The 25424-nt window shown below is 34.7% G+C and overlaps 1 protein-coding gene across 1 annotated transcript; it reads left to right on the top strand.

Annotated features, from left to right (window-relative positions):
• Positions 1–1503: 1503 nt before the first annotated feature.
• LOC127880226 (WD repeat-containing protein 41-like) lies at positions 1504–18261 on the top strand. Its single transcript, XM_052427515.1, has 14 exons — positions 1504–1572; positions 1702–1763; positions 3775–3893; positions 4622–4790; positions 4992–5054; positions 6324–6438; positions 6736–6801; positions 7099–7191; positions 9428–9582; positions 11787–11911; positions 12459–12593; positions 13179–13260; positions 14457–14525; positions 18069–18261. Exons 2-14 carry the CDS (start codon positions 1710–1712, stop codon positions 18138–18140), a joined length of 1317 nt encoding a protein of 438 aa, XP_052283475.1. The 5' UTR covers positions 1504–1572; positions 1702–1709; the 3' UTR covers positions 18141–18261.
• Positions 18262–25424: the final 7163 nt, after the last annotated feature.

Genomic DNA, 25424 nt, shown 5'->3' with positions numbered 1-25424 from the left:
ATTACCAAAATAAAAATTAGCTTATTATTTGAGAGCGTCAACAAGTTGGACTAGTTGTAGACAATAACTTTACCTTGTATCGATGTGTAGTTTGAAGGAATCTGCACAGAAAAGCGATTTTCAAATAGTGTACAGCCAACACTTTCATATGATATATAATAGACAAAATATACTCCGTTAGCACACTGTGTTATTACTTTACGCACGGACTCTAGATGAGATACGCTCCGTGCTTTACGTGCTTCCTTTAGCGTTGGTCTACATGGTATGGCAGATACTAAAACGCGGACCAGTCTGCGGACGATATAGATTATATAGTGATCTGCGGACCATAAAGACAAAGAAGGATAATATCGAATCATATTTTATAATAATATACAGTTCCTTCATAGCATCAATGAAAAATTTTAGACATTTTTTTTTAATTTCACATATCAGTTGTTTTAACTTAAAGATGCTTAAGATGAACTTTAACTCAAAATCGCTGGATAAAATATATCGTTTAAGTGGTGTTATGCATTACAATGGTAGAATCTAGTTTCAAAGTTTCAACCAAAAATTAATAGTCAACAAAATTGGCTGAAACTTTCAACTGTCGCAGTGGTGAAGTGGATGAGGTATCTGCCTTTTTCGATTCCCACTCGGGGAACGTTTCATTAACTCCTCTATAGACATCAAATAATGGTTTTTTCTAGGAAACGGACTCGAAAATGTCCATAACTGCCTATAATACTCGAAAGAGCGGTAGGCAGTAAATAGTTTTTTTTATTATTAAAAAAAAATAGAATTTAAAAATATTGCGTTTGAATGCAACCTTAATACAACGTTGCAGCAACGTTTGGAAAAAAACGTCAGGAAAAAAGCCAGGAAAACTTTCATATACACCATTGGTACAACCAAACTACAACGTTTGAATGCAACCTAAATGCAACGTTGCAGCAATGTTTGGGTGCCCACTGGGTATGTACTCTTTGTATATATCGTCCGCAGATTCCTTCTTTGTATATATGGTCCGCAGATTCCTTCTTTGTATATGTACTGTTTGCGCAAATTGCAACCTACATTAATATTCTATAGTTATATATTCCTGCTTGTCATTGTGTTTATTATGATTCTTTTATGATTGTGATTCTTTACTGTATTGTTACTAAACCATTAAATCTACTTATGTTGGTGTTTATGAAAAACAATGTGAATTTCCTACAATAAAAGCAAAATAACTTTTTACTTTCAAATATTCAAGTACAAAAACATAACAAGTGAACAATTGCAAAACCATTGTTCACTTACAATCCATATCGTCTTCCCATTTCCTTCTTTGTTCATGATTCGATATAATCCTTCTTTGCCTATATCGTCCGCAGATTCAACATTCCTTCTTTGTCTATATGGTCCGCAGATCACTATATAATCTATAGCGTCTGCAGATTGGTCCGCGTTTTAGTGCGACCCACTAAATCGTACAAAGACCGTATTTTTTAATATTCAAATAGCAGTTACCGCCCTTAGTTTTAAAATTGACACTCATTATAATTTGTGCGAACTGGTTTATATACGTTAAATGATATTTAAGTATATGTTCTCAATTTAATACAATCTTATTTCATGCATGAATCAACTATTTCTTATTTCGAAACGTTTGAGATATTGATATCGTAATTTAAAATGCGTTTTATTTATCGCATTGTGATTTAATTACAGTTTCGACCATGTCAATGTTGAAGAGACTTTGGTCGAGCACAGAGAAAAACGAGAAACGAAATGTAACATTATGATTATTAAAGTATTAATGTGTAAAATGTGTTCTTTATGATAACATATCTTTATGCATTCTGTTACTGGTAAATGCTGTGTAATATTCACATTGTTTAAAACATTTATCATGCAAAATTTCTATTAACATAGGACTCTTTTTACAATTTTGTTGCTTAGCTCAGGCTTCCTGAAAAGTCCCCAAAAATGCCTGTCAACCGGACAGGCTGATGGAAAAGTTAGCCTGTCTGGACAAAAATTCACCTGACCGAACAGCATGAGTTTATAATTGAAAAATTAAGTAAAGTTTAACTCATATTTAGTGCAATGTGCAGCCTGGGTATAAGTAAACTTGATAAAGTAAAACAAAACACTTGCATGTTCTAGTGATTACAGTGTATCATGGACAACAGCTTTAAATTTTAGTCAGACTCAAAGGAAGAAAAATATTTTTATAGGGATCAGATGCATGTAATAGGCTTTTTTTTATCAGATTTATGTCTGGGGACAAGAAGGCCTCACATCAAAATGCTTAATTTACGGAGATTTTCAGGGGATTGAAAATGCTTAATTTACAAAGATTTTCAGGGGATTGAAAAGAATCGTGTTTAACTAACGAGTTTCACTCGCACATTTCAACAAGTCTCTGCTCATGTGCATTCTTGGTTCCGAAGTAAACTGTGATGTTTCCATAATCCTGTTTAAATGTTTACAGTTTCGCTTCATATTGATTGTTTTGATATGGCACGGTAATATGTCAGACCAATGAAATTGATGTTGTCGAAAAAACAACAAAGGGAGAGCACTCTTAAGAACTAGTGACACGTTAGTGTTCTTCATGACAAAAAGGCTAGAAATTAATGGGGGAGTTTTCTTTCTTTGGCAAGTATTTGACTTTTCGGTTTTTAGTCATAATTTATTTTGCCTGGCACATGGACCGGCGATATTAGAAACTTCGCCGGACCATAAAAAATTTTGCCGGACAAGACCGGCGGTCCGGCCTTTTCAGGAAGCCTGTTAGCTGATTAAATAAATTGTAGACCTCTAAGTCTAAATACCCACACATGCAAACAATACAAAACCAGTGTATTTTATGAAACAATGTGAATTGATGTTAAATATTATGCAATGAGACTTTTTAAACATTTTTTTACTACAAAAACATATCTATACTGATATCAAGAAAACAATCATTAATTTATTAAACAACTGCATTAGCATGTCTATCTGTAGTATCGGCCCTCTTTATGAATACAAACTAATTTTGAAAGTTAACAAATACAAAAATACCCATGTGTTGTATGTCAATCTATAGTTAAATGTGTATTATTGGACACAACACCGAAAACTGCATTTAAATGTCATTGTTTTGACAAAGTACAATAGTTCTCATTATATCGACCCTTCTAATTGGTTGCTAAGGTGTGTTGCTATGTGCATGTGCTTGTTCAAAAAATAGTATCTTAATGGAAAAACAAAACTCTTGCTCATGTTGTTCTTAAAATATTTTTAATTTTTTTGAAAAAATAAGCAGCATAAAAAATATTTGATAAATCAACTATAAATCCATAAATAAACTTAACATAATTGTATCTTACGTTATTTAAAATTCATAGCATCACCCTGGAATAAACATGACCTACTTTCCAATGGACACCGGATACCATGTGAAGGATCATTGTAATAGTCATGGATAACCATCAAATACATCAAAACTTCTAACTATTGAAAAACATACACTTTCCAGCACTTTTTTTTTTTAAAGCGAGGATACTATGAGGAGAGACCATACTATGAGAATAAGGGATGGTTTAATTGAATTTGTCAAGGCTTTACTTTGCTGTTATGTGAACTCCTTCCTTTAAATTAACAAAGCTGAAAATGTTGTATTATTAATGAGATATATATAAGAGCAATATAATCTGAGAAAGCCTGATTAAAAGTTTTATCTGGGATTGGGAGTTTGCTATTTTCAATCACTGTTATTCTATATGCATTTTTTGTAATCAATTCTTTTCTCAGAAAGAAGACCATGTAGAAGAGATAAAGGAAGTGCAGCCATATAATCCGTTCACAGAACTGCTCTTCCTAGAGCATCACAAGGATATTGTGAATCTGCTAATAAAGATCGATTCAAAAAGGTAATATTGAAAAGGTTGAATTTGGATATCATAGCACTTTTCAAACAGTCTTACTGTAATCATGATACTTTTCCACTCTAAAACAAATTCATACATGTAACTATGAAACCAAAAATGTTAATTCAAGAAAATGTTAGTTCAAGATTTAGAAATTTACTCTTGTATAATGGTCACGTTAATCAAATGTTGTTTTACTGCTATTAAACTCCTAACGACCAAGTTTACATTACCAACACATTTACTCATAATTGTTATTAGACCAAAATACTGGGTTTATATGCAGTCTGAACAAATCTGACCTGAAAAGTTGGGATTTTAAAAACGTGTAAATGTCTTTTGAACATGAATAAGTTATTGACTGTACAGCAGAACATTCTTTCACTCGCATATAACAATTATTATATTGCTTTTCTTGGTACAAAATCTTCTTAGTTCTGTTCATGTTTTTAAATTCCTCAAGAATTAACCAATCATACCAATATCGCCAGCCAAATCATGGTTGTTATAAGGAAGTTTGTAAAAAGTGTACTTTACCTTGATTGACACATGGAATTTACCTAAGTCTCTGGGGTTATCTATTTCAATTCTCATATAATTGACTTCATGCTTTTATAAATATTCAAAGATTAATGTAACACAAGTACCTATAAATGTAAAATGTTCCTGGCATATAGAGATGAGTATAGTTCTGAATACGTGCTATTTTATTTAGATATGTTTTTTTCCAGATGTGTCACAGCAGCTGATGACTGCCTTGCAATAGTGTGGGATATACAGTTTGGTTATAGACTAGTGACCCTTTGTGGCCATTCTCGACCCATAACACACATGATGCAACTTCCAAGCCATTCACATACACATAGACTTGTTACAAGCTCATCGGATAAACAAATACGGGTAATGCAGTTTATTTTTCACAAACTAAGTTGCGTCAATAATTTGTTTTCATTTTGCAAGGTATTTTGGTTTGCTAAAGATCAATTTTTTGTTGTTGCTGTTTATTAAAAACAATTAAAATCTATGAATTGCTTTTTAAATTGTCTTATATATGCTTAAACGAGATTGTTTAGTCACTAATATTGTTATTAAATTGTACAGATATGGGACTTAGATACAGGCGACTGCCTAGATGTCTTAACAGAGCATCAGACATCTGTGCGGGTAATTAGTTTGACTTCATTATTATAAATAAATATCTTTGTACTTTCTGCAAACATGTATATGACGTAAGCATTCACAGCTCTAATTAATTAAATTTGATTCATTGCTTGAACAGTTCTTTCTCTCCAAAATAACAATATAATGATTTTTATGCCCCCTTTTTGAAGAAAAGGTGGCATATAGTGATCAGACTGTCTGTCTGTCTTTACGTCACATTTTGCGTTTAGGTTTCGAAAAGCTCATAACTTCTATGTCTCTTGAGATATAACCTTCATATTTGGTATGCATGTGTAAATGGACAAGGCCTTTTCATGCGCACACAATTTTTACCCATGTGACCTTGACCTTGAACTTAGGGTCCGCGTTAAGGTTTCGAAATCTGCGTTTAGGTTTCGAAAAATGCTCACAACTTCTATGTCCCTTGAGATTTAACCTTCATATTTGGTATGCATGTGAATATGGACAAGGCCTTTCCATACGCACAATTTTTTTACCCCTTTGACCTTGACCTTGAACGTAGGATCTGCGTTTATGTTTCGAAATCTGCATTTAGGTTTCGAAAAATGCTCATAACTTCTATGTCCCTTGAGATATAACCTTCATATTTGGTATGCATGTGTATATGGACTAGGCCTTTCCATTCGCACAAACATTTTAACCCCTGTGACCTTGAACTTAGGGTCCGCGTTTAGGTTTCGAAATCTGCGTTTAGGTTTCGAAAATGCTCATAACTTCTATGTCCCTTGAGATATAACCTTCATATTTGGTATGCATGTGTATTTGGACAAGGCCTTTCCATACCCACACACATTTTTAGCCCTGTGACTTTGACCTTGAACTTAGGGTCCGCGTTTAGGTTTCGAAATCTGCGTTTAGGTTTTAAAAAATGCTCATAACTTCTATGTCCTTTTAGATATAACCTTCATATTTGGTATGCATGTGTATACGGAGAAGGCCTTTCCATACGCACACAAATTTTGACCCCTGTGACCTTGACCTTGAACTTAGGGTCCGCATTTAGGTTTCGAAATCTGTGTTTAGGTTTCGAAAAAAGCTCATAACTTCTATCAAGCATTTATTGGGGGCATAAGTCATCCTATGGTGACAGCACTTGTTTGTGATAAAAAACGTTTGTTAGACGTATTATAGTGTTGTGTACAGTTCACATTTATGTATATTTGACGTTTTTTCTATAATACATTCCGCTAACATTACAACTTGTTATGAATTTACTATAATGATGAAAATGCTTTGCTGCATTTTTTTCAGTGCCTGCTTTTGCTTGAAAACACTAAAAGTTTCTGTTCAGGGGGAGAGAACCTATGTCTCTGGTCAAATAAAGGGACATTATTGACAACATGGACAGGGCAGGCAGAGGAAGAAAGTAAGATATTGTGCAAGTGACTGAAAACAGTGTGTTTCTGTATTTTGTTCAAACCAATTCAGGTCATTTATTTCAGCCACGATGGCTAGTTCTATATGGCTGAGTATAACATAAAGATAACAAAAAAAGAATGTGTATCTTATCAACAGTTATTGTTTTCATAAATATATTTTTGCAAAGGTTGGGTGCAAGAATGTATATCTCACATATAAGAATTTTAAGATGCATGTAGGAATATTTTGTGATTTCAGAAATGTATTTTTTTTAAATTAGTATGGATTTTATATTTGATTTCAGAAAACATTAATTTCATGCTGCAAATAAAGAATGCCAGACTTATAACTGCCAGTGAAAAAAACCTTGGTATGTTATTTTATTATTGCATGTAAGTTTGAGCGTGGGTAATGATGTGTCCTATTTAGTCTATAATAATAATAATACTAATAATACCTAATATTTCGTCACTCTATTCTTCATTTAGTCATTTAGCAGTTTAGTATAGGGTACATATGTATTTAAATTTTGCTATCTATTTAATCGGATCCATATTGTGCTATCATAATGTTTTAATATATGTGAGAAAAACACAACCATCTATGTATTATTTTGAAACTTTGTTATGTTCTCATGATTTATGGCTGTTTATTTTCTGTGTTTTAGCTGTGTTTGTTATTGGCGCGGATGGTGCTCTCAGTTTAATAAAGCAACTGCCACCTCACAGGGAACCAGTGAAAAGTCTTATTAACATTCAAGGTTAGTCATTTCTTTAACCATGATCCAGTAGAGGGCTTTATTGATCAGATTCTTATAGCTATAAATGCAAATGTTAAATGCACTACGTAAACATTCTAAACAAAGTATTTGTTAAATGTATGTGCTTTTTAAAAACAATAATGTATTTAATATTTATAATTATTCTAAAGGTATTGACATTTTTTATGTGTTAGATGTTGTTGAAGAACATGTTTTTATGTATCTGCCATTGAGCAGAGATGCAGATGACATGAATTGATAGTAAGTACTTTACCATATGTTGTCAGGACTGTATCATTGTTAGTAATTACTATGCCTACACGACAGACTTAATTGTTAAGAGATCGACAAGGCTGTTGACAAAACTACTTCGATTCTCACATTATGTGACCAAAATTATGTAACTGCATGACAAAGTTTTAGCTCACCTGAGCACAATGTGCTCATGGTGAGCTTTTGTGATCGTCTTTTGTCCGTCATGTGTAGTGCTGCGTCAACATTTGCCTCGTTTACTCTCTAGAGGCCACATTTATTGTCCAATCTTCATGAAATTTGGTCAGAAGATTGGTTTCAATGATATCATGGATGAGTTTGAAAATGGTTACGTTTGCTTGAAAGACATGGCTGCCAATGGGTGGGGCATTTTACCTTATATGGCTATACATGTATATGGCTATAGTAAAATCTTGTTAACACTCTAGAGGCCACATTTATTGTCTGATCTTCAAAAAACTTATTCAGAAGATTCATACCAATAACATCTTGGATGAGTTCGAAAATGATGTCGGTTGGTTGAAAAACATGGCCACCAGGGGGCGGGGCATTTTTCCTTCTATGGCTATAGTAAAACCTTGTTAACACTCTAGAGGCCACATTAATTTTCCAACCTTCATGAAACTTGCTCAGAAGATTTGTCCCAATGATATCTTGAATGAGTTCAAAAATGGTAACTTTTGCTCGAAAAACATGGCTGCCAAGGGTGGGGCATTTTTCTTTATATGGCTATATATGGCTATAGTAAAATCTTGTTAACACTCTAGAGGCTACATTTATTGTCCAATCTTCATGAAACTTGGTCAGAATGATTATCCCAATAATATCTTGGACGAGTTTGAAAATGATGCCGGTTGGTTGAAAAACATGGCCCCAAGGGGGCGGGGCATTTTTCCTAAAATGGCTTTAGTAAAACCTTGTTAACACTCTACATGTAGAGGCCACATTTATTTTCCGATAATCATGAATCTTGGTCAGAAGATTTGTCCCAATGATATCTTGGATAAGTTTGAAAATGGTAACCTTTGCTTGAAAAACATTGCTGCCAAGGGGCGGGACATTTTTCCTAAAATGGCTATAGTAAAATCTTGTTCACACTCTAGAGGCCACATTTATAATCCGATCTTCATAAAACTCAGTTTGAAGATTCATCCCAATAATATCTTGGATGAGTTCGAAAATGATGTCGGTTGGTTCAAAAACATGGCCACCACGGTGGGCGGGGCATTTTTCCTTATATGGCTTTAGTAAAACCTTGTTAACACTCTAGAGGTCACTTTTATTTTCCGATCATCATGAAACTTGGTCAGAAAATTTGTCCCAATGATATCTTGGATGAGTTCGAAAATGGTTTTGGTTGCTTGAAAAACATGGCCACCAGGGGGGGGGGGGCATTTTTCCATATATGGCTATATACGGCTATACATGTAGTAAAACCTTGTTAACACTCTAGAGGCCACATTTATTGTCCAATCTTCATGAAATTTGTTCAGAAGATTGGTCTCAATGATATTTTGGATAAGGTCAAAAATAATTATGTTTGCTTGAAAAACATGGCTTCCAAGGGGGGGGGGGCATTTTTTCTTATATGGCTATAGTAAAATCTTGTTAACACTCTAGAGGCCACATTTATTTTCCAATCATCATGAAACTTGGTCAGAAGATTCATCCCGATAATATCTTGGACAAGTTAAAAAATAATGCCGGTTGGTTGAATAACATGACTGCCAGGGGGCGGGGCATTTTTCCTTATATGGCTACAGTAAAACCTCGTTAACACTCTAGAGGCCACATTTATTTTCCGATCTTCATTAAAATTGGTCAGAAGATTTGTCCCAATAATATCTTGTTATCTCAGGTGAGCGACTTTGGGCCTTTCACAGTGTTATTCATTTGAAGCAGACAATGCAGAATATTATAAATTGCAGTTTCATTATATTTGTTGAGTGCTTTGTCTATCCAGAGGACGTTTTTGCCAGCGCATCACTAGATGGCACTATCAAACTTTGGCGAACGGACAGTCTGCTGTCGCACAGGTCCTTCAATGTTGTTAGTGAGCCCGAGGGACCTAATAAAACATTCCCATACAGCGTGCAATGTATGATGTGTTTACACGAGGTAATACATACACATGTAGCAATAATTTTAACAAATGGTAAAACATTGTAATAATTTCGATAAAATCACAATTGTCAGACATGGTAGATCAAATTGTATGTAATAGAATTTGGTTTGTTTTCTACGTAGGACAGATATATTATTTCTACATGTGTGCATTTTGAGCAGGAATATTTGTGTGTTCGCCAAAAGTGCACATTGCTGTTTTGGTCAATGCAAATCAAAATACTGTATTAATTGTTATGCGTTTTATCCTGTTCTTTTCTAATCTTTCACATTGTGTTTATGGAAATAAGATATGTGCTGAAGTGATTTCTAAGCATATTTCAGAATCATGTACATGTAGTTATGCCCTTTTGCTGATACACACATTGAGCACACTTTAGGACAGAGACTCCTTTTTATTCACTCTGCATCAATCTTGCTTAGATCAACTATAACCATTAGATTGCAAGTTTGAAAACTATCCATATCATTAGAGCACGGAGTGTATACTGATGTAATCTAGAGTCCGTGCATTAGAGTTATTGCCACTTGTTAATACAAATGCACTATTAATTAAACAATGGGCACTTTTAGGACGCAAACTGAATTGTTAATCTTAATTAAATAGTATAAACCACCAGCTATCCTTAGTTTGTCTATGACCTAAGATTTTTCATTACTATGCATTTCTAATATTGAAGTGAATTTTTTTCTTACTCATTTGCATAGAATGTTAAAAAATGCTGTATTTTCTATGACTGCATCACAAACGATGACCTGCCTTCTGCACTGCCAAATTCCTTAGAATGTGTATCCCCATTCATCTAACAATAATTACAATTAAAGTGCACCTTACCCCGTATGCAGACACCTAATTATTATTTAGAGTCCATAATTAGTAAACCTGATACAAGCGTATCGTCTTCAACACTTGCAGTTCACCTTCAAACGTTTTTTGCATTCGGGCTCAATTATAAAACTCCTCGGGATGATTGCTAGCGATCAATTGGGATAGCGATTCGTCTTTCATACTTGCATGTTTTCAACATATTATTTTCAGGAATAGTAGATACAGTTGACTCTCGTTATCTCGAAGTCGGCGGGAACAAGAAAAAATATCGAGATAACGAGAGTTCGAGATATTCGATTAGGCGTTTTCAAAGAAATATGAGACGAAAATTTACCTTGTTTTTAACATCTAAATACCAGCTAAGAGGTCTAACTAAAGCCGTCACCGTGTGGAATAATACTCTCTACCTGATATATACGCGTTTTTACGAGGCACGATTAATTTTGCTATTTAAATGCTTTAAATGACGCTTTAAGTATAACATAATTGCATGCGGTTATAATATTTCTAAACTGTCGAGAAATCATCCGGTAATGTTGCTATTTAAAGTTATGATGCAATTGACGTCCAATCAAGACGAGGGTTTTCCATCTGATCATGCGTAAATCACGTTCCGGAATACTGAACTGTACATGTACATTTTGTAGTTTGAAATGCAAAGTTCAATCGATTATTAGTAAAAATATAACTCAATGCATTTTGGAATATTGTTTGTAAAAACAATTAGTATTTCGGCCTTTCGGCAGGCTGTATATTAATTGCAGTTAATTGATGTTAAAGTGACAGTTAAAGTGACAGACCTTACTCAAGTGTTAATGGCTAACGACATTACACACGTGTGATTATTGATGCAATTAACGGATCGATTTCCTACCGCACAGTATCGGGAGCAGCCGGGCGGAGCGGAACGGTGAAGTATCAAAGGAAAAATTTCCCACCTTTTGCTGACACTGGAACAGTTATTCGCACTTCGAGATAAACCACAGTAAAAACATGTAAAATCGGGACTCGGGACAAAGTTTTATATCGAGATATCGAATTATTCGACATAACGAAAATCGACATATGCGATGTTTATTTATATAGATAAAGAAGGAAAAAAGTTGGGACATTGAGCTTACTTCGACATATCGAGAATATTGAGATATCCGATGTCGAGATAACGAGAGTGGACTGTATATAATAAAACTGATTTCAACATAAAAAGAATTGAGCTGCACTGTCTAGATTTAATCCTGTTCAAAGTCGCCATTAGTAATATCAATTCAACAAGTAACTGCTGAACCAAGATTTCCAAGCACTTGCATTATACATCAAATAAGATGAATTCGAAATAATGTAGGGATATAATTGATATTTTATATTTCAGCGTTACTTATGTGCAGCTATTGGGACTGGATTTGCTATTTATGACACCGATATCGGTGAAGAGATATTACACAAGACCAACGCTCATCATTCCAAGATAAACCATATTACGTTTGCATGTGATGGGTATGTTACGTGGATTGAAAGAAAAATTGTGTTTGTTACTCCTTTTTTGAAATGACGTTCATGGTGTTTAGCCAAAGGGTTTAAAACAGTTGTGTTGTTTAGTGTACCACGATTGCTACTTTGACAATGTATTAACAGGGGATTTAACTTTGTTTTCAGAATTAACTCCTCTGTAAGAGAGTATTTTCCCTTGTATAAGAAAACCTGCGTGTTGTTTTTGAAATAATTTCATGAATATCATTTATTCTAAATATTCATTTAAAATGTTAATGTTTTATTAGGTAACTCGGCCTCATTTATATGCTTATCATGAAATATATGCGCATAAATTATGTGCTTATCGCATGTATTTTTAAGGGCTTCTTCCATTCACGGTAAGCAAAACTAGTCTACTGTTAAACAAAGTGGGGTTACTCTTAAATCTAATTACCAGAAGCCCCGTACGTACGTGCGAAACGGTGGCTTATCGTTATTCGTACGGTCCATTTTTGGTAAAATGTCCGAGGTTTAACATTGATCTCCCCAATGCCTTCATTTATTCTCTTAGCCTATTCCTGTGCACGGGTGCCGTGGATGGTTCCATCCGGCTGTGGAGCTGCGAGGATATCATTCGGGACAGTCTTGTCGGAAGCCGCGGAGAGGCGGCCAAGATCCTCCATCAGACCGGCTCAAACACGAGCAGGCATGTGCATATACCTTGGAAGTTATTGAAATTACTTCAAAATGTAATAGCGTTATTTATCACCACAGATAAGCCTTAAAGCACGGGCCTTGAATCTGACCAATTGTTTCAATGACATGTAAAGAGACTTGTGTGCAGCCTGAAAATCTGAAATAAGTCACACCATTTTCACAGATTCGAAATTTAGATGTAAACATTATATTTAAACAATTGAAACAACACCCCTGACTAAAATTATGGGGTTATTCATCCAATTCGGTTAAAAGAATGCAGCCTTTATTACGCACTTTATTGATAAGTTGCAATTTAATTGTATAATTAACGTACCTGAAGCGTTTAAAATACCTTGTTCATATCTATAGCAAATAATGTTTTATTTTAGACGAGTCCAAATATTATTTTTTTGGTTTAATCATTTAAATGACGTTAATGAAAGATTGCTCAATGACAAAGCGTTGTAACTTACAAAAAATACCTTTTCTTTTACTGAGTATATTTAATAGTAAATCAAGTTTCTGTGTATGCAGTCGGATATGCAATTGACAAATATGATTTTACCTGCAGACTCCTTTCTTTGTTAAATAGATTTTATGACATATGGCCACACATGGATGAACTGAAAGTTTCCCTGGTGGGTGAATGCCTGGCACACGATGGGCCAGTACAGGTACGTGTAAACTCGGCCAAATAATGGAGCATTGCAAGCACATGTTAACCTTGTCAACTCAGGATTTTACTTCTACTGCTGCTGCTGCTACTGCCGCTACTTCTACTACTACTACTAATTCTACTGCTACTGCTACTACTACTACTACTACTACTACTACTACTACTACTACTACTACTACTACTACTACTACTACTACTACTACTACTACTACTACTACTACTACTACTACTACTACTTCTACTACTACAACTACTACTACTACTACTACTACTACTACTACTACTACTACTACTACCACTACCACTACTACTACTACGACGACGTCGTCGACGACGCCGTCGACGACGCCGACGACGACGACTACTATTACGACTACGACTTCTACTACTACGACAACTACGACGATTATTTTAGTATTAGAAACAGCGCCTCCTCAAAGTCTTGGCCAGTTAGATATCGCTTTATAACAAACATATGGACTTGCAATACAAAGAGTATTGTAGTAACGAAATAAGCGTATCATGTATGAAAATAAGTGTTCGAAGCGATCGTTTATTTAGCGACTTGGTAATTGCATCAATAAAACATATGACAATCCTACTATTATTAATTGAGTAAAATACACCTACAATATCACGATGTTTAAAGGCAATAGCACGTGCAGGAAATGAATCAGACTAAAATTATTTTGCTTTTAAGACCCATCCCATCGGTCCTTCCCAAATGTGTCTGTTAAGAAATTAAATAATTTTATAATGCAATATAGTTAAATGTAAAAGCAAATTAGGTGTGGCCATCATTTTTAAAGTAGATTTATACAATTTTAATGTAAGCACTTCATTTTTATATACATGGACAAATATTTTTACAAGGACGATTGTAGTCAAGGATAGGAATGTTGAAATTAAAGATTATAATCATTATTCAAATGGTAAATGAACTTTATAGCGACAAGATTATTCCTAGCCCTACATGTAACACGCTTTTATATAGATTATGTATTTAAGTAATGGAATGCTCTTATCTAAAATTAATCAGCAAAGAATGATGTGGTAATAATATTTAATGCTAAAATGCCGACACAACTGCAGTTTCGAATTCTTCTGCCGACCTTTTTTGACATGAGATTTCATTGAAACACTGGTGGCAGAATTCTAGTGCAACAAGTGATAACAATAACGCTTTTATTTCAGGCATTATTGAATAGCGATGAAGAGAGTTTAGTGTCCTGCGGCGTCGACGGGCTTGTAATTGTTTGGAAGGTACATTAAACTTGTATACGTGCAATTGAGCCACGCGGTTCTAAACATTGTTACACAGGACCTAATTTAATACATTTAAAATAATTGCTTTTCTGCATTACACTTTCACTATACCCGGAGAGAACGCCCACTTTGACTTTTTTTCGGCGTAGCTGTATTAAGCCAGCTTTTCACCTCACCTGACCTTTGTAAGTGTCCAATAAAATTCAAATAAAATTTCCCGCGGCTAGGTACGAATGAATACACTTTATTTATTCCATTGGCTGATTTGAGTATACCACCAGAACATTGGAAACATATCCGCGTCTTTGTAACATTGTTCTACTGCATGAATTTTTTTTATCTCTAATGAAAAGGCTTAATAGATAGAACAGTTTTACACTCAATTCCCGACATAAATACAGTTTGTGCGTGCACCTTTTATTTTCATAGAATTACCAGCGCAAAAGCGTTTATACTTAAGGGCTATGTTCTCAAATTTAGTACTTACTTCCATATTCTGTCAACATGTAAACTAGTAAAAGTATAAAGAGCAGTGGAAGCGAGGCCTCACTTTAATGGATTGCATTTCAACCCGCGAGGTATAGAGTTTATATACAGGTCATCACCGGAGTTCGCGGCCAGTAAAATAATCGTTATATAATATAGACGCTATCCGTGAACTAGGTGACCTGGAATTTTCTTTTGACCAGAAATATTACGGTATGTCAATAATAGATTCTTAATGTGTTTTCAACAATACAATGATAAATATTATTTTTAATTAATTTAGCAATAATTATTCCACCATATTGACTAATGTATTAAGCATGAGCGCGGTGATTCTCGATACTGTTAATAATCAAATCAAATGGCAATGCCCGACAAACCACTAAAACAGGTTTGTTCGAAGAACGCGCCTATAAATACGGATACTTCGTGTGTGGCCGGTTGACTCATATGTTTTAATTTTACTTCTATTCTGCTTTTGGTTTTCTGTTTCGTTTCTATAGGTTTATGACCAGCAATATGTAATAATGTTAAATAAGCCGCGAAAACTCCGCATAACATCCCGTACTGCGTGTGATGCAGCTAAGAACTGCACAGAAACAGACATTCGCTATCTTTGATCTCATTCATTGAACTATCAACGCCGTATATCTTTTTAGCTCACCTGAGCACAACGTGCTCATGGTGAGCTTTTGTAATCGCCTTTGTCCGTCGTCAGTTGTCCGTCGTGCGTTGTGCGACGTCAACATTTGCCTTGTTCATTCTCTAGAGGCCACATTTATTGTCCAATCTTTATGAAATTTAGTCAGAAGATTGGTTTTAATGATGTCTTGGAAGAGTTTGAAAATGGTTACGTTTGCTTGAAAAACATGGCTGCCAAGGGGCGGGGCATTTTTCCTAATATGGCTATAGTAAAATCTTGTTTACACTCTAAAGGCCACATTTATTGTCAGATCTTCATGAAACTTGGTCAGAAGATTCATCCCAATAATATCTTGGACGAGTTCGAAAATGATGCCGGTTGGTTGAAAAACATGACCACCACAGGGGCGGGGCATTTTCCCTTATATGGCTATAGTAAAACCTTGTTAACACTCTAGAGGCCACATTTATTTTCCGATCTTCATGAAACTTGCTCATAAGATTTGTCCCACTTATATCTTTGATTAGTTCAAAAATGGTAACCTTTGCTTGAAAAACATGGCTGCCAAGGGGCGTGGCAGTTTTCCTTATATGGCTTTAAATGGCTATAGTAAAATCTTTTTAACACTCTAGAGGCCACATTTATTGTCCAATCTTGATGAAACTGGGTCAGAAGATTTATCCCAATAATATCTTGGACGACTTCGAAAATGATGCCGGTTGGTTAAAAATCATGGCCGCCAGGGGGCGGGGCATTTTTCCTAATATGGCTATTGTAAAACCTTGTTAAGACACTAGAGGCCACATTTATTGTCCAATCTTGATGAAATATGGTCAGAAGATTTGTCTTAATGATATCTTGGATGAGTTCGAAAATGGTTACGTTTGCTTGAATAACATGGCCGCCAAGGGGCGGGGCATTTTTCCTTATATGGCTAAATAAGGCTATAGTTACATCTTGTTAACACTCTAGAGGCCACATTTATAGTCCGATCTTCATGAAACTCTGTCAGAAGATTCATCCCAAAAATATCTTGGTCGAGTTCAAAAATGATGCCGGTTGGTTGAAAAACATGACCACCACAGGGGAGGGGCTATTTTTCTTATATGGCTATAGTAAAACCTTGTTAACACTCTAAAGGTCACATTTATTTTCCGATCATCATGAAACTTGGTCAAAAGATTTGTCACAATGATATCTTGGATGAGTTCGAAAATGGTTTTGGTTGCTTTAAAAACATGGCCACCAGGGGCGGGGCATTTTTCCTTATATTGCTCTATACGGCTCTAGTAAAACCTTGTTAACACTCTTGAGGTCACATTTATTGTCTAATCTTCATGAAATTTGGTCAGAAGATTGGTCTCAATGATATCTTGGATGAGTTCGAAAATAATTATGTTTGCTTGAAAAAAGGCTTTCAAGAGGCGGGGCATTTTTCCTTATATGGCTATAGTAAAATCTTGTTAACACTTTAGAGGCCACATTTACTGTCCGATCTTCATGAAACTTGGTCAGAAGATTTATCGCAATAATATCTTGGATGAGTTCAAAAATGATGCCGGCTGGTTGAAAAACATGGCTGCCAGGGTGCGGGGCATTTTTCCTTATATGGCTATAGTAAAACCTTGTTAACACTCTAGAGGCCACATTTATTTTCCGATGTTCGTGAAACTTGGTCAGAAGATTCGTCCCAATAATATCTTGTTATCTCAGGTGAGCGACTTTGGGCCTTTCAGGCCCTCTTGTTTAAAGATATTTCTTGTTATTGATGAATTTGAACAAACATGATGTCTCTGAATAATAAAATTTTCAGTAAATGTGGAATAACTTTACGTTGACCACAGTTTGTAATACAATTAAAAACGAATAAATATATATATATATTTTATTATATTTTTAATAACAACTATCAAATAAAGAGATTTTACTAAAAATAAGTTTCATCTAAGTTCACGTATTATATTTCTTAATTGTATACAGTTGCCTTACTTATCTTGCTTAATGAGATTCAAAAATGTGTTTCATATTTGGCTGTGATATAAAAACTCTTTATCAAACTGCGCACGGGGATATTTAATTAAAAGGCAAAATGCCATACACAAGCATGACCTGTTCAAATCGATACGTTCATAATAATGTTGAACCTGAGATGCAAATACGGATTTGAGTCAAGGTTATTGTCAAAGTCTGTGTTTATCTTTGAAACTACACAACTTTGAAATACATCAATAGATACTGAATTCAAGACCGCTTATTTGATTGGTACGGTCAAGATTAATTTCAATAATTGTTAAATGTCCTTAAAATTTCAAAATTGCATTTATTGTTTGCTGAGCATTAGTTGCTTTTTACGGAAATTCAGTGTTTAATAGTTATTTGTAATCTTCGATTTCCATATTTAATCATTTCAGAATGAGAATATTCAAATGACGAAACGGAACCACGTTTTACAGACCTTGTCACCATGCGACGGGATAGTTTGAATAAACATTGGGCTTGTACTTCTTGTATGCTGCGATCTATTAGTTTTAAACTACATTTAGTTGTTTGTACTATTTACTGTTATTATTATGTTTTGTTAAAAGTATTAAATTGTGCAATAAACATGGTTCATTTAGTTAAAAATGGTCTGTTTATTTAGTGAGTGTCATAACATTTTCGATTGTTTTTATTTAGAATTACAAAGTAAACCTCATCCTATTATATTTCGTCTGACTTAGTTAATAAAACTTTTAAGGTATTAACAATGAATAATTTTCGTGGTATACGGTATACATACACAGTAAAACTGTTAATATTTGTACACAACAACAGTTGCCATATTTTTTATTCCAACGAACTGTAAAAAGCTGCCGATGTCCATGACAAGTAAAAAGACCATTTTTTTTGCTTGAAATCGATATAACCGATTTAAATAACATCTTTCACTTAAATAAAAACATACACGAGACAAAAACTTAACTATAAATGATTTAAACAGGTAAACGTGTTAGGACTTGACATTTACCACTTACTTCTATTATATAGACTATAATATAAAGTGAAAATGAAGCTTTTTCAACAGGCCATTATGATTATCCTCACTTTGACCTAAGTACTAAATTTCAATGCAATTAGACACGGAAGAAAAAACATGACAAAACAAAAACCGATCGTTAAAACTGGGGTTACGTCTTTGTAACGGTCGTAACAGCAGAACGTATGTGTTTAAAACCGGTTTTAGGTAGCCATACTCTCGCACTTAGTCCAGATGTATAACTATAAAACTAGAGTGTTAATTAAAACTCTCAGCATCACAATTCAAATCAAACTGAAAAAAGGAAATACGCGAGAATGCTTTTGAATTTAATTCCAATAACTTTCCAAGACACGATAAAATGAAAGCAAAGCGAAACGAAACAAAAACACACAATAAACAACTGCATATCGTCTTTAGTTGTGAGATTGAGAAATATTCACATCGTCGGTCTGTAGAACCAATGGAAATCTAACTAATGATTTTAAACATCCAAACTTCCCTTATGTGTTGTGTCTTAAAACTAATATAACATTATGTTGGTGTCTTTACTTCGGAAAGCTATAATACTATTTTTGTCCAGACAAACGTCATTTAAAGTCCGGAAAAATGGCATATAACCGACGTTTAGGTGTATAGTGTTAAAGATTTTTGTTTGGGGACATGTTACTGATGAAGAATCTAAATGATGCCGGGCTGGCATCTTTGGGTTTTGAGAAATCCAAGATGGCATACAAAATAGCCGCCGCTTTTAGCATGTGATTCTATATGGTGATACAATCATGACTTTGGATCTTTTCAGCCTAACATAGGATTATGCTATGAAGAATAATGGTTTTGGAAATGAATCATTCGAAAAATAAAATCCCAGATAATACGCAAGAAGGCAGCCAATCTGGTCGGTTATGCAAATAATTGCAGTTTAAATTAATTCGCAATTTCACGCTATACAAACAGAACTAATTGTATTTCTGAATGACATTTATTAAAGGCCATTAAATTTTATACATTAAAATCCATACAATTTATTATTTTACCTATACATGAAGAGGTTACAGACAAGGAGACTAAGAAACCATAATTTACCTACAAAATAACTGCGTAATACACTAGGTGCGAACATCATAAGCACAAATGATGTACACCCGTTTGATTTACATCGGTAAGCATGGACTATGATTTTTAATTATGTTCCTTATGCATAAAATAACAGTTTACACTAGTTACTTCCATTTGATAAGTAAAAAATGTGCTTAAAGATTAGTTGTGGGGTCAATGGGAACGCTGTAGGCCAACAGTGAGTTGGAGGAGCTGCTTGACTAAATCTTGACTGAATCTCCAAACACCCATAAGTGGGAAGAAATATCCACAGATTGCACTGGCATAACGAATAGTGACAGAGAAATTGTTCCGCAAAGTATTCACTGAAAACAATTTTCAGACATTTGATGCTGTAGAAATTTATCTTACCAACATAGCATTTGCTAGTCGTGGGTCTAACGTGTGGGGTTATTGTTTGATTAAGGCAGTATTTTTTATAATGATGTATGTTCGAGAAGAAAGAGATGATTGGCCGCTGCACCTGGCATCAGTTAAGCTCATGTTACCATTGATCTTTGTCGTTTCACACCCAGATTGTTCGAGATACGGCATGTAATTATTATCTTAAGTCAATGGAGAAAATGCCTGAAAGCGCACAAGAAAAGTGCTTAAAGGGTGATCATGTCGTGGGACATTTTCCGGGGTTATGGAATGCCTTATAGAGCGACATGTTTATTGAAGCAGCTTTTATGACACATGGTCATGGCAAAAAGGAAATACTTCTGATACTCTCAAGGTTTTGAGTTTGAGCGTTCATATTTGCAGCAGGATCGAAGACGATGAAATTTTTTTAGTGCTAATTAAGTGGACAGTGAAGAACAACACAAACAAGAAAAGCGGTGTAGAATTTATGCGGACGCTAAGGATAAAGCAAGTATTCGGAGAAAGTTTACAATGTTTTGATCCATTGAAACCAATCAAGCATCCACCCATTCTAGTGAACACTATGGCTGCAACAATAGCAACAACGCCTGCTTAGGTTGATCAAGCGACAGATATTGGTAAAAACCCAAACGATGGAATTTGAAAATTCATGGCCGCACACTGTTTATGGGTCAATATCTAAAAGGTTCAAACTCAGATTTTATGTAGAAAGCACATTAGGGTTGCAGACATTTAACTGTATGTCACCAATCTAATTTATTCAAGAGTGATTTGCTTACAAGCTAGATCTAGTGAAATTGAAAATCAAGAACTGGCCAAAATACCTACTGGTATGTCAAGTGAAATAGGGGAACTCATAACAGAACAATCCAAATAGGTGCTGACGAATCAATTAAAATTAGAAGTGTCGGATTGGCACATTGAACACCTGATAAAATGTTCAGGAATAGATGGATCTGCCGTCCTGTATGCCATTCAATGGCCTTAAGACGGAAAGGTACATAACTATATTGACAACTTTAAGTCTTATATAAGACAAAATCTGAAGGAAAGTGATGTCTGCTTAGTGTTTGATCGATACATGAAGTTCAGCACCAAGAGTGTGACGAGATCAGGTAGACAATCCAACGTATCAAGGGTGTACAAACTAACGTGTGACATGTCACTACCACCAAATAAGGTTATACTAGGTGTCACTGAGAACAAACAACAGCTATCTCTACGATTTGTTAAGCTTTATGAACAAATAAAGAATTTCACCTATTGTGAACTTAAACATACAAGTTGGTTGTTACAGGAGAGCATGATACGCCTACTGAAATATGTAAAGGTGTTATAATCAATCGAGCTCATTTAGAAAAAGCCAACGAAGAACCGTACGTAATTATGATAAGAAAAATGTTTGATGCTGTAGAAGTTAAACACACTGGCATTTCGGTGGTAGCTGAATATACAGACGTGTTTGTTTTGTTGATATATTTCTATTTTTTCCTTAAAATTTAATTATTAGTCATCTAGGAAACACCGGTGAGAGAAAGAGCAGTAATGGAAAAACTGCCAAAAATAATAGAAATATCGCGAATGACTCGATGTCTCAGGATGCGTCACGGCAGCTTGGAATTTTGGTATCGATAATTCTTAATTCAGATGCTGAACGCAGGCAACTCAATCAGACTGTAAGGCGATATTACAGCTTGTTTGAAAGAAGTGATGGGATTTGTCTCCACATGCTATGGAAAGCCTGGCACAGAGGAAATGTCTATTAAAAGACAAATCCAATTGGCAGCCAGGGGGGGGGGGGGGGCAGGTCAGGTGAGCCGATGCCATCGCTACCAAGCTTGCCGCCAACCACGGGCAACCATATGCAAACACGTATTAGACGCAGACCCCAACCCAGACCTGAATCCATCTGATTATGGTTGGCGAAAAGACGAGGCGTCAACACCCTTTCACACATTACAATACCATCAAATGTAACTTAAGATACACTCAATGCGCTTAAATTGAAAAAAATGTGGGTGATCATGCGATAATCGATGTTCAACACTGGGTAATATTGATCAAACAAAACGTTATCTTTAGTAAACTTTGTTTGTCGATGAGAAAGGAACGATTGAGAATAATACTGCTATTGTGTTATGCTATTATTGGTATGAAGGACACATATGGAAACTGAACAAATATTTGCATTTGAGCATCACTTTATGCTAGAAAACAACTCACATCATGAGCTAAGCTATTATACATACCACTTTATACCATGATGTCTGAAAAATGTTACCTTTGAATGACTTTGGTGAACAAATGTTGAATTATAGATGTAATGGGGTTTCAATTGATGTATAATGTGCTTTATGACATCTATGAAACCGATGTATTTTAATAACACCAAACATACCCTTTACGAAGTTGCTGTTACTGTACAGACATATAATATAACTTGTCTCCAATTTTCAGGATACGGTCGATATGTTCTTGTTATACTATACTCTGCACGTGTATTATTGAAATTCATTTTATCGAACACTTATAAAACAGTTAATTGCTACTTAATTGTATAATTTTTCAATATTCACTATTCTTATGAGCACATGCTGATATGTTCTTTGTTATAGGAGCAATTTTTGAGAAGCCAATTTGTTTCTGGCGGCCATTTTGGACGCCATCTTCATTTTATAAACGTAAAACACGTTTGCACTTCTTTATATATATTTAACATGTTTATTAATATCAAAATAAATTTTTGATACATATCATGAATCATATGTTTATATTTAAACACAACTAACCGAAAATGGCCCCCATCTGGGACGCCATTTTGAATTTTTCAAAACACCCAAAGATACCAGCCCGGCATTATGTCCTCTAACGAAAACCCATTTAACACTGACTTATCGTCTCAATTTTGAGTTAAGTGAACAATGGCCACTTTTCTGCCGGACTGTTAACTGAGATCACAATCATTCAATGATGACTTCTATTAACGACATTGAACAGTAAACTCGATTCAATTGTAACGCTATCAAATGAACGCGAAATGCATTTGATGATGCTATGTTTATCCGAGAGGATAATCACGTGACAGACAAGATGGCGATTTCCATGCCGAAACAGGCATTATTCACCGTTTAGTCTGCTCTATTACTTTTGTTTAATTTTAAAATGCCGCTTTCTTTCCAGCCCTATCATTGAGAAAGTGATTAGGGTTTACTTGATATTAATATTCGTTTTTTTTTACGGTGATTACGTCGGGCTTAGGGACGTGGTTTTAAGGACGATCACGGGTCGCATTTTAGAATAATAGAATAAAGCATAATCTAGTAGTGCATGTAAAAACATAATTTAAGTATTGGTCTTGAAGTTGAATTAATACTTTTTTCCTTTCTTTTGTTTCGTCTTTGACAGGGTCAAATGTTATCAGGATAATGTAGGTATTTCTTGACGATCTGTAATTGAAACGAATACAACTTTTAATTTATATGAATTAATCTTGTCTAATTTCTAATATATGATTTTGTTTTATAAATAATTTGATATCCTGATATAAAAAAACAAAACAACAAATGTATGATTACGAGTTCTTTTTATCAACCGTTATTTCTATGATAAACAATGCATTGTTGAAATCAACAAGAACGATTTCCTTATTTTCACAACACGATTTAAAAATATCAAGAATTTGACTCATTTGTATTCATAATTATATTTCTTAATATAAAACAATATTTTCTGATTTCAGAAAATCCATTTATTGATTTCAAGAATTTGGATGATTGATAAAAAAATGTCTCAAAAATCATAGATAATGCGCGACACATAAGAACATTTTTTTGATATAGACGCTTTCCCAGAAAAACGCATACGTCATTCAATGGCGTAAAAATGCTTACACAGAACACGGAAAAAGTGCAATTCCACTTAATAATGAAGGCCACATTTGTAAGAATTGAATGATATCCATCAATAGTTCACTATATTGGGAAGTTTAAATAACATGTAAATAACAGGATGTCACATTGCTGATAAATAAATACACTCGTCTGGTGTTGTTCTTATTGTTCTGCTGGACGCACTTAATCAATAACGAGAACGTTGACCTTCAGCTGGAAGATTTCATTATCACAGACGTCAAGTGTCTTCAACACATTGATGACTTTGAGCAAAACATTAACGGAGGACAGTTGGTGTGTCTTTTAGTTTCATTCTGATTAGCATTTTCACAATCTACTACTTCAGAGGCTCATTTTATACACTTTCTTATTTAAATCTTACCCAGGGTATGTGATCCGATGAAATTTATTAATGCTAAACACGAAATCAAGTGTGCTTTTAGACCTTCAGTATTCGTAGATTGCTAATATAAAATGATTTATAAACGTCTTAAAGATCGTCCAAGTAACAAGCTCAATTTCAATATTTGTGTTCTGATCAAGAAGTTTTACACATTATTTGTCAATGCTTTTACCAAGATGCTTGATGTCTTGTATGGCACTTAACAAATCTAGCACCAGTCAGTCTTCATGTGATATTATGAATCATTTAAAGGCTATCACGTTCATCGGAAATTGACCCGGTATTAGTGCTTAAACGTTGCTCTTTGTGTCCAAGATGGCTGATTGTGGGCGGAATTTATATTGGCACAGCAGTCTGTATCTGGACCTGCCTGGAAACAAACAGTATATCCGTCATTGTGTTTGTTTGACAGGAAGCAATTTTTGTTATTCCCTCTACACAACAAATTCAAAGACCAATACATTTAACACTTGTTTACTGCACCTAGTTATTAAAGTTATACAATTGTTTTGGTTGAACCACATACGGTAAGAAAACGTGATTGGCATGTTTGAATTTGTAATCACAAGTATATTGTTGTTTTAAAGGCTATTGGCGGACCCACGTTAAATTTGTACAATTGAAGATGAGAACATCATTTTCACAACTTAAAATAAAGATGGAAATGGCAGGAATGTGAATATAAAGCAAAAAAAGGATTTCAAATTTGCATTTATTAAAAACGCACTGCAATTTGAGGGCATAAGAATATTTGGAGGATATATTCGGTCTTAACATGGATAAGGTTGCCGTTTGCTCGACTGGATATATCCGGACGCAGCAATGCAAGGTTTCATTGAGGGAAAGAGGAAAATAAATCGTCTGCATTTAAACCGGCTGGAACTGGATTACTGCCATCACTTAATTGACTAAAACAGTCGACTCCCTTAAGTACATTTCGATTCGATATGCAACCTGTTACATTCAACGAGGA

The sequence above is a fragment of the Dreissena polymorpha genome, chromosome 4 (genome assembly GCF_020536995.1).
Source record: "Dreissena polymorpha isolate Duluth1 chromosome 4, UMN_Dpol_1.0, whole genome shotgun sequence".
Taxonomy (NCBI): Eukaryota; Metazoa; Mollusca; class Bivalvia; order Myida; family Dreissenidae; genus Dreissena; species Dreissena polymorpha.
Note: the sequence above shows the minus strand (reverse complement) of the source record. Positions and strands in the feature narration are given on the sequence as shown.

What these genes read in the sequence shown, in the direction of transcription:
- LOC127880226 (XM_052427515.1), top strand. Translation starts at nt 1,710, where the DNA reads ATGTCAATGTTGAAGAGACTTTGGTCGAGCACAGAGAAAAACGAGAAA. An exon ending in AGAAAAACGAGAAACGAAAT is followed by an intron (nt 1,764 to 3,774) that starts GTAACATTATGA and finishes TTCTTTTCTCAG; the next exon opens with AAAGAAGACCATGTAGAAGA. An exon ending in AGGGCAGGCAGAGGAAGAAA is followed by an intron (nt 6,439 to 6,735) that starts GTAAGATATTGT and finishes ATTTGATTTCAG; the next exon opens with AAAACATTAATTTCATGCTG.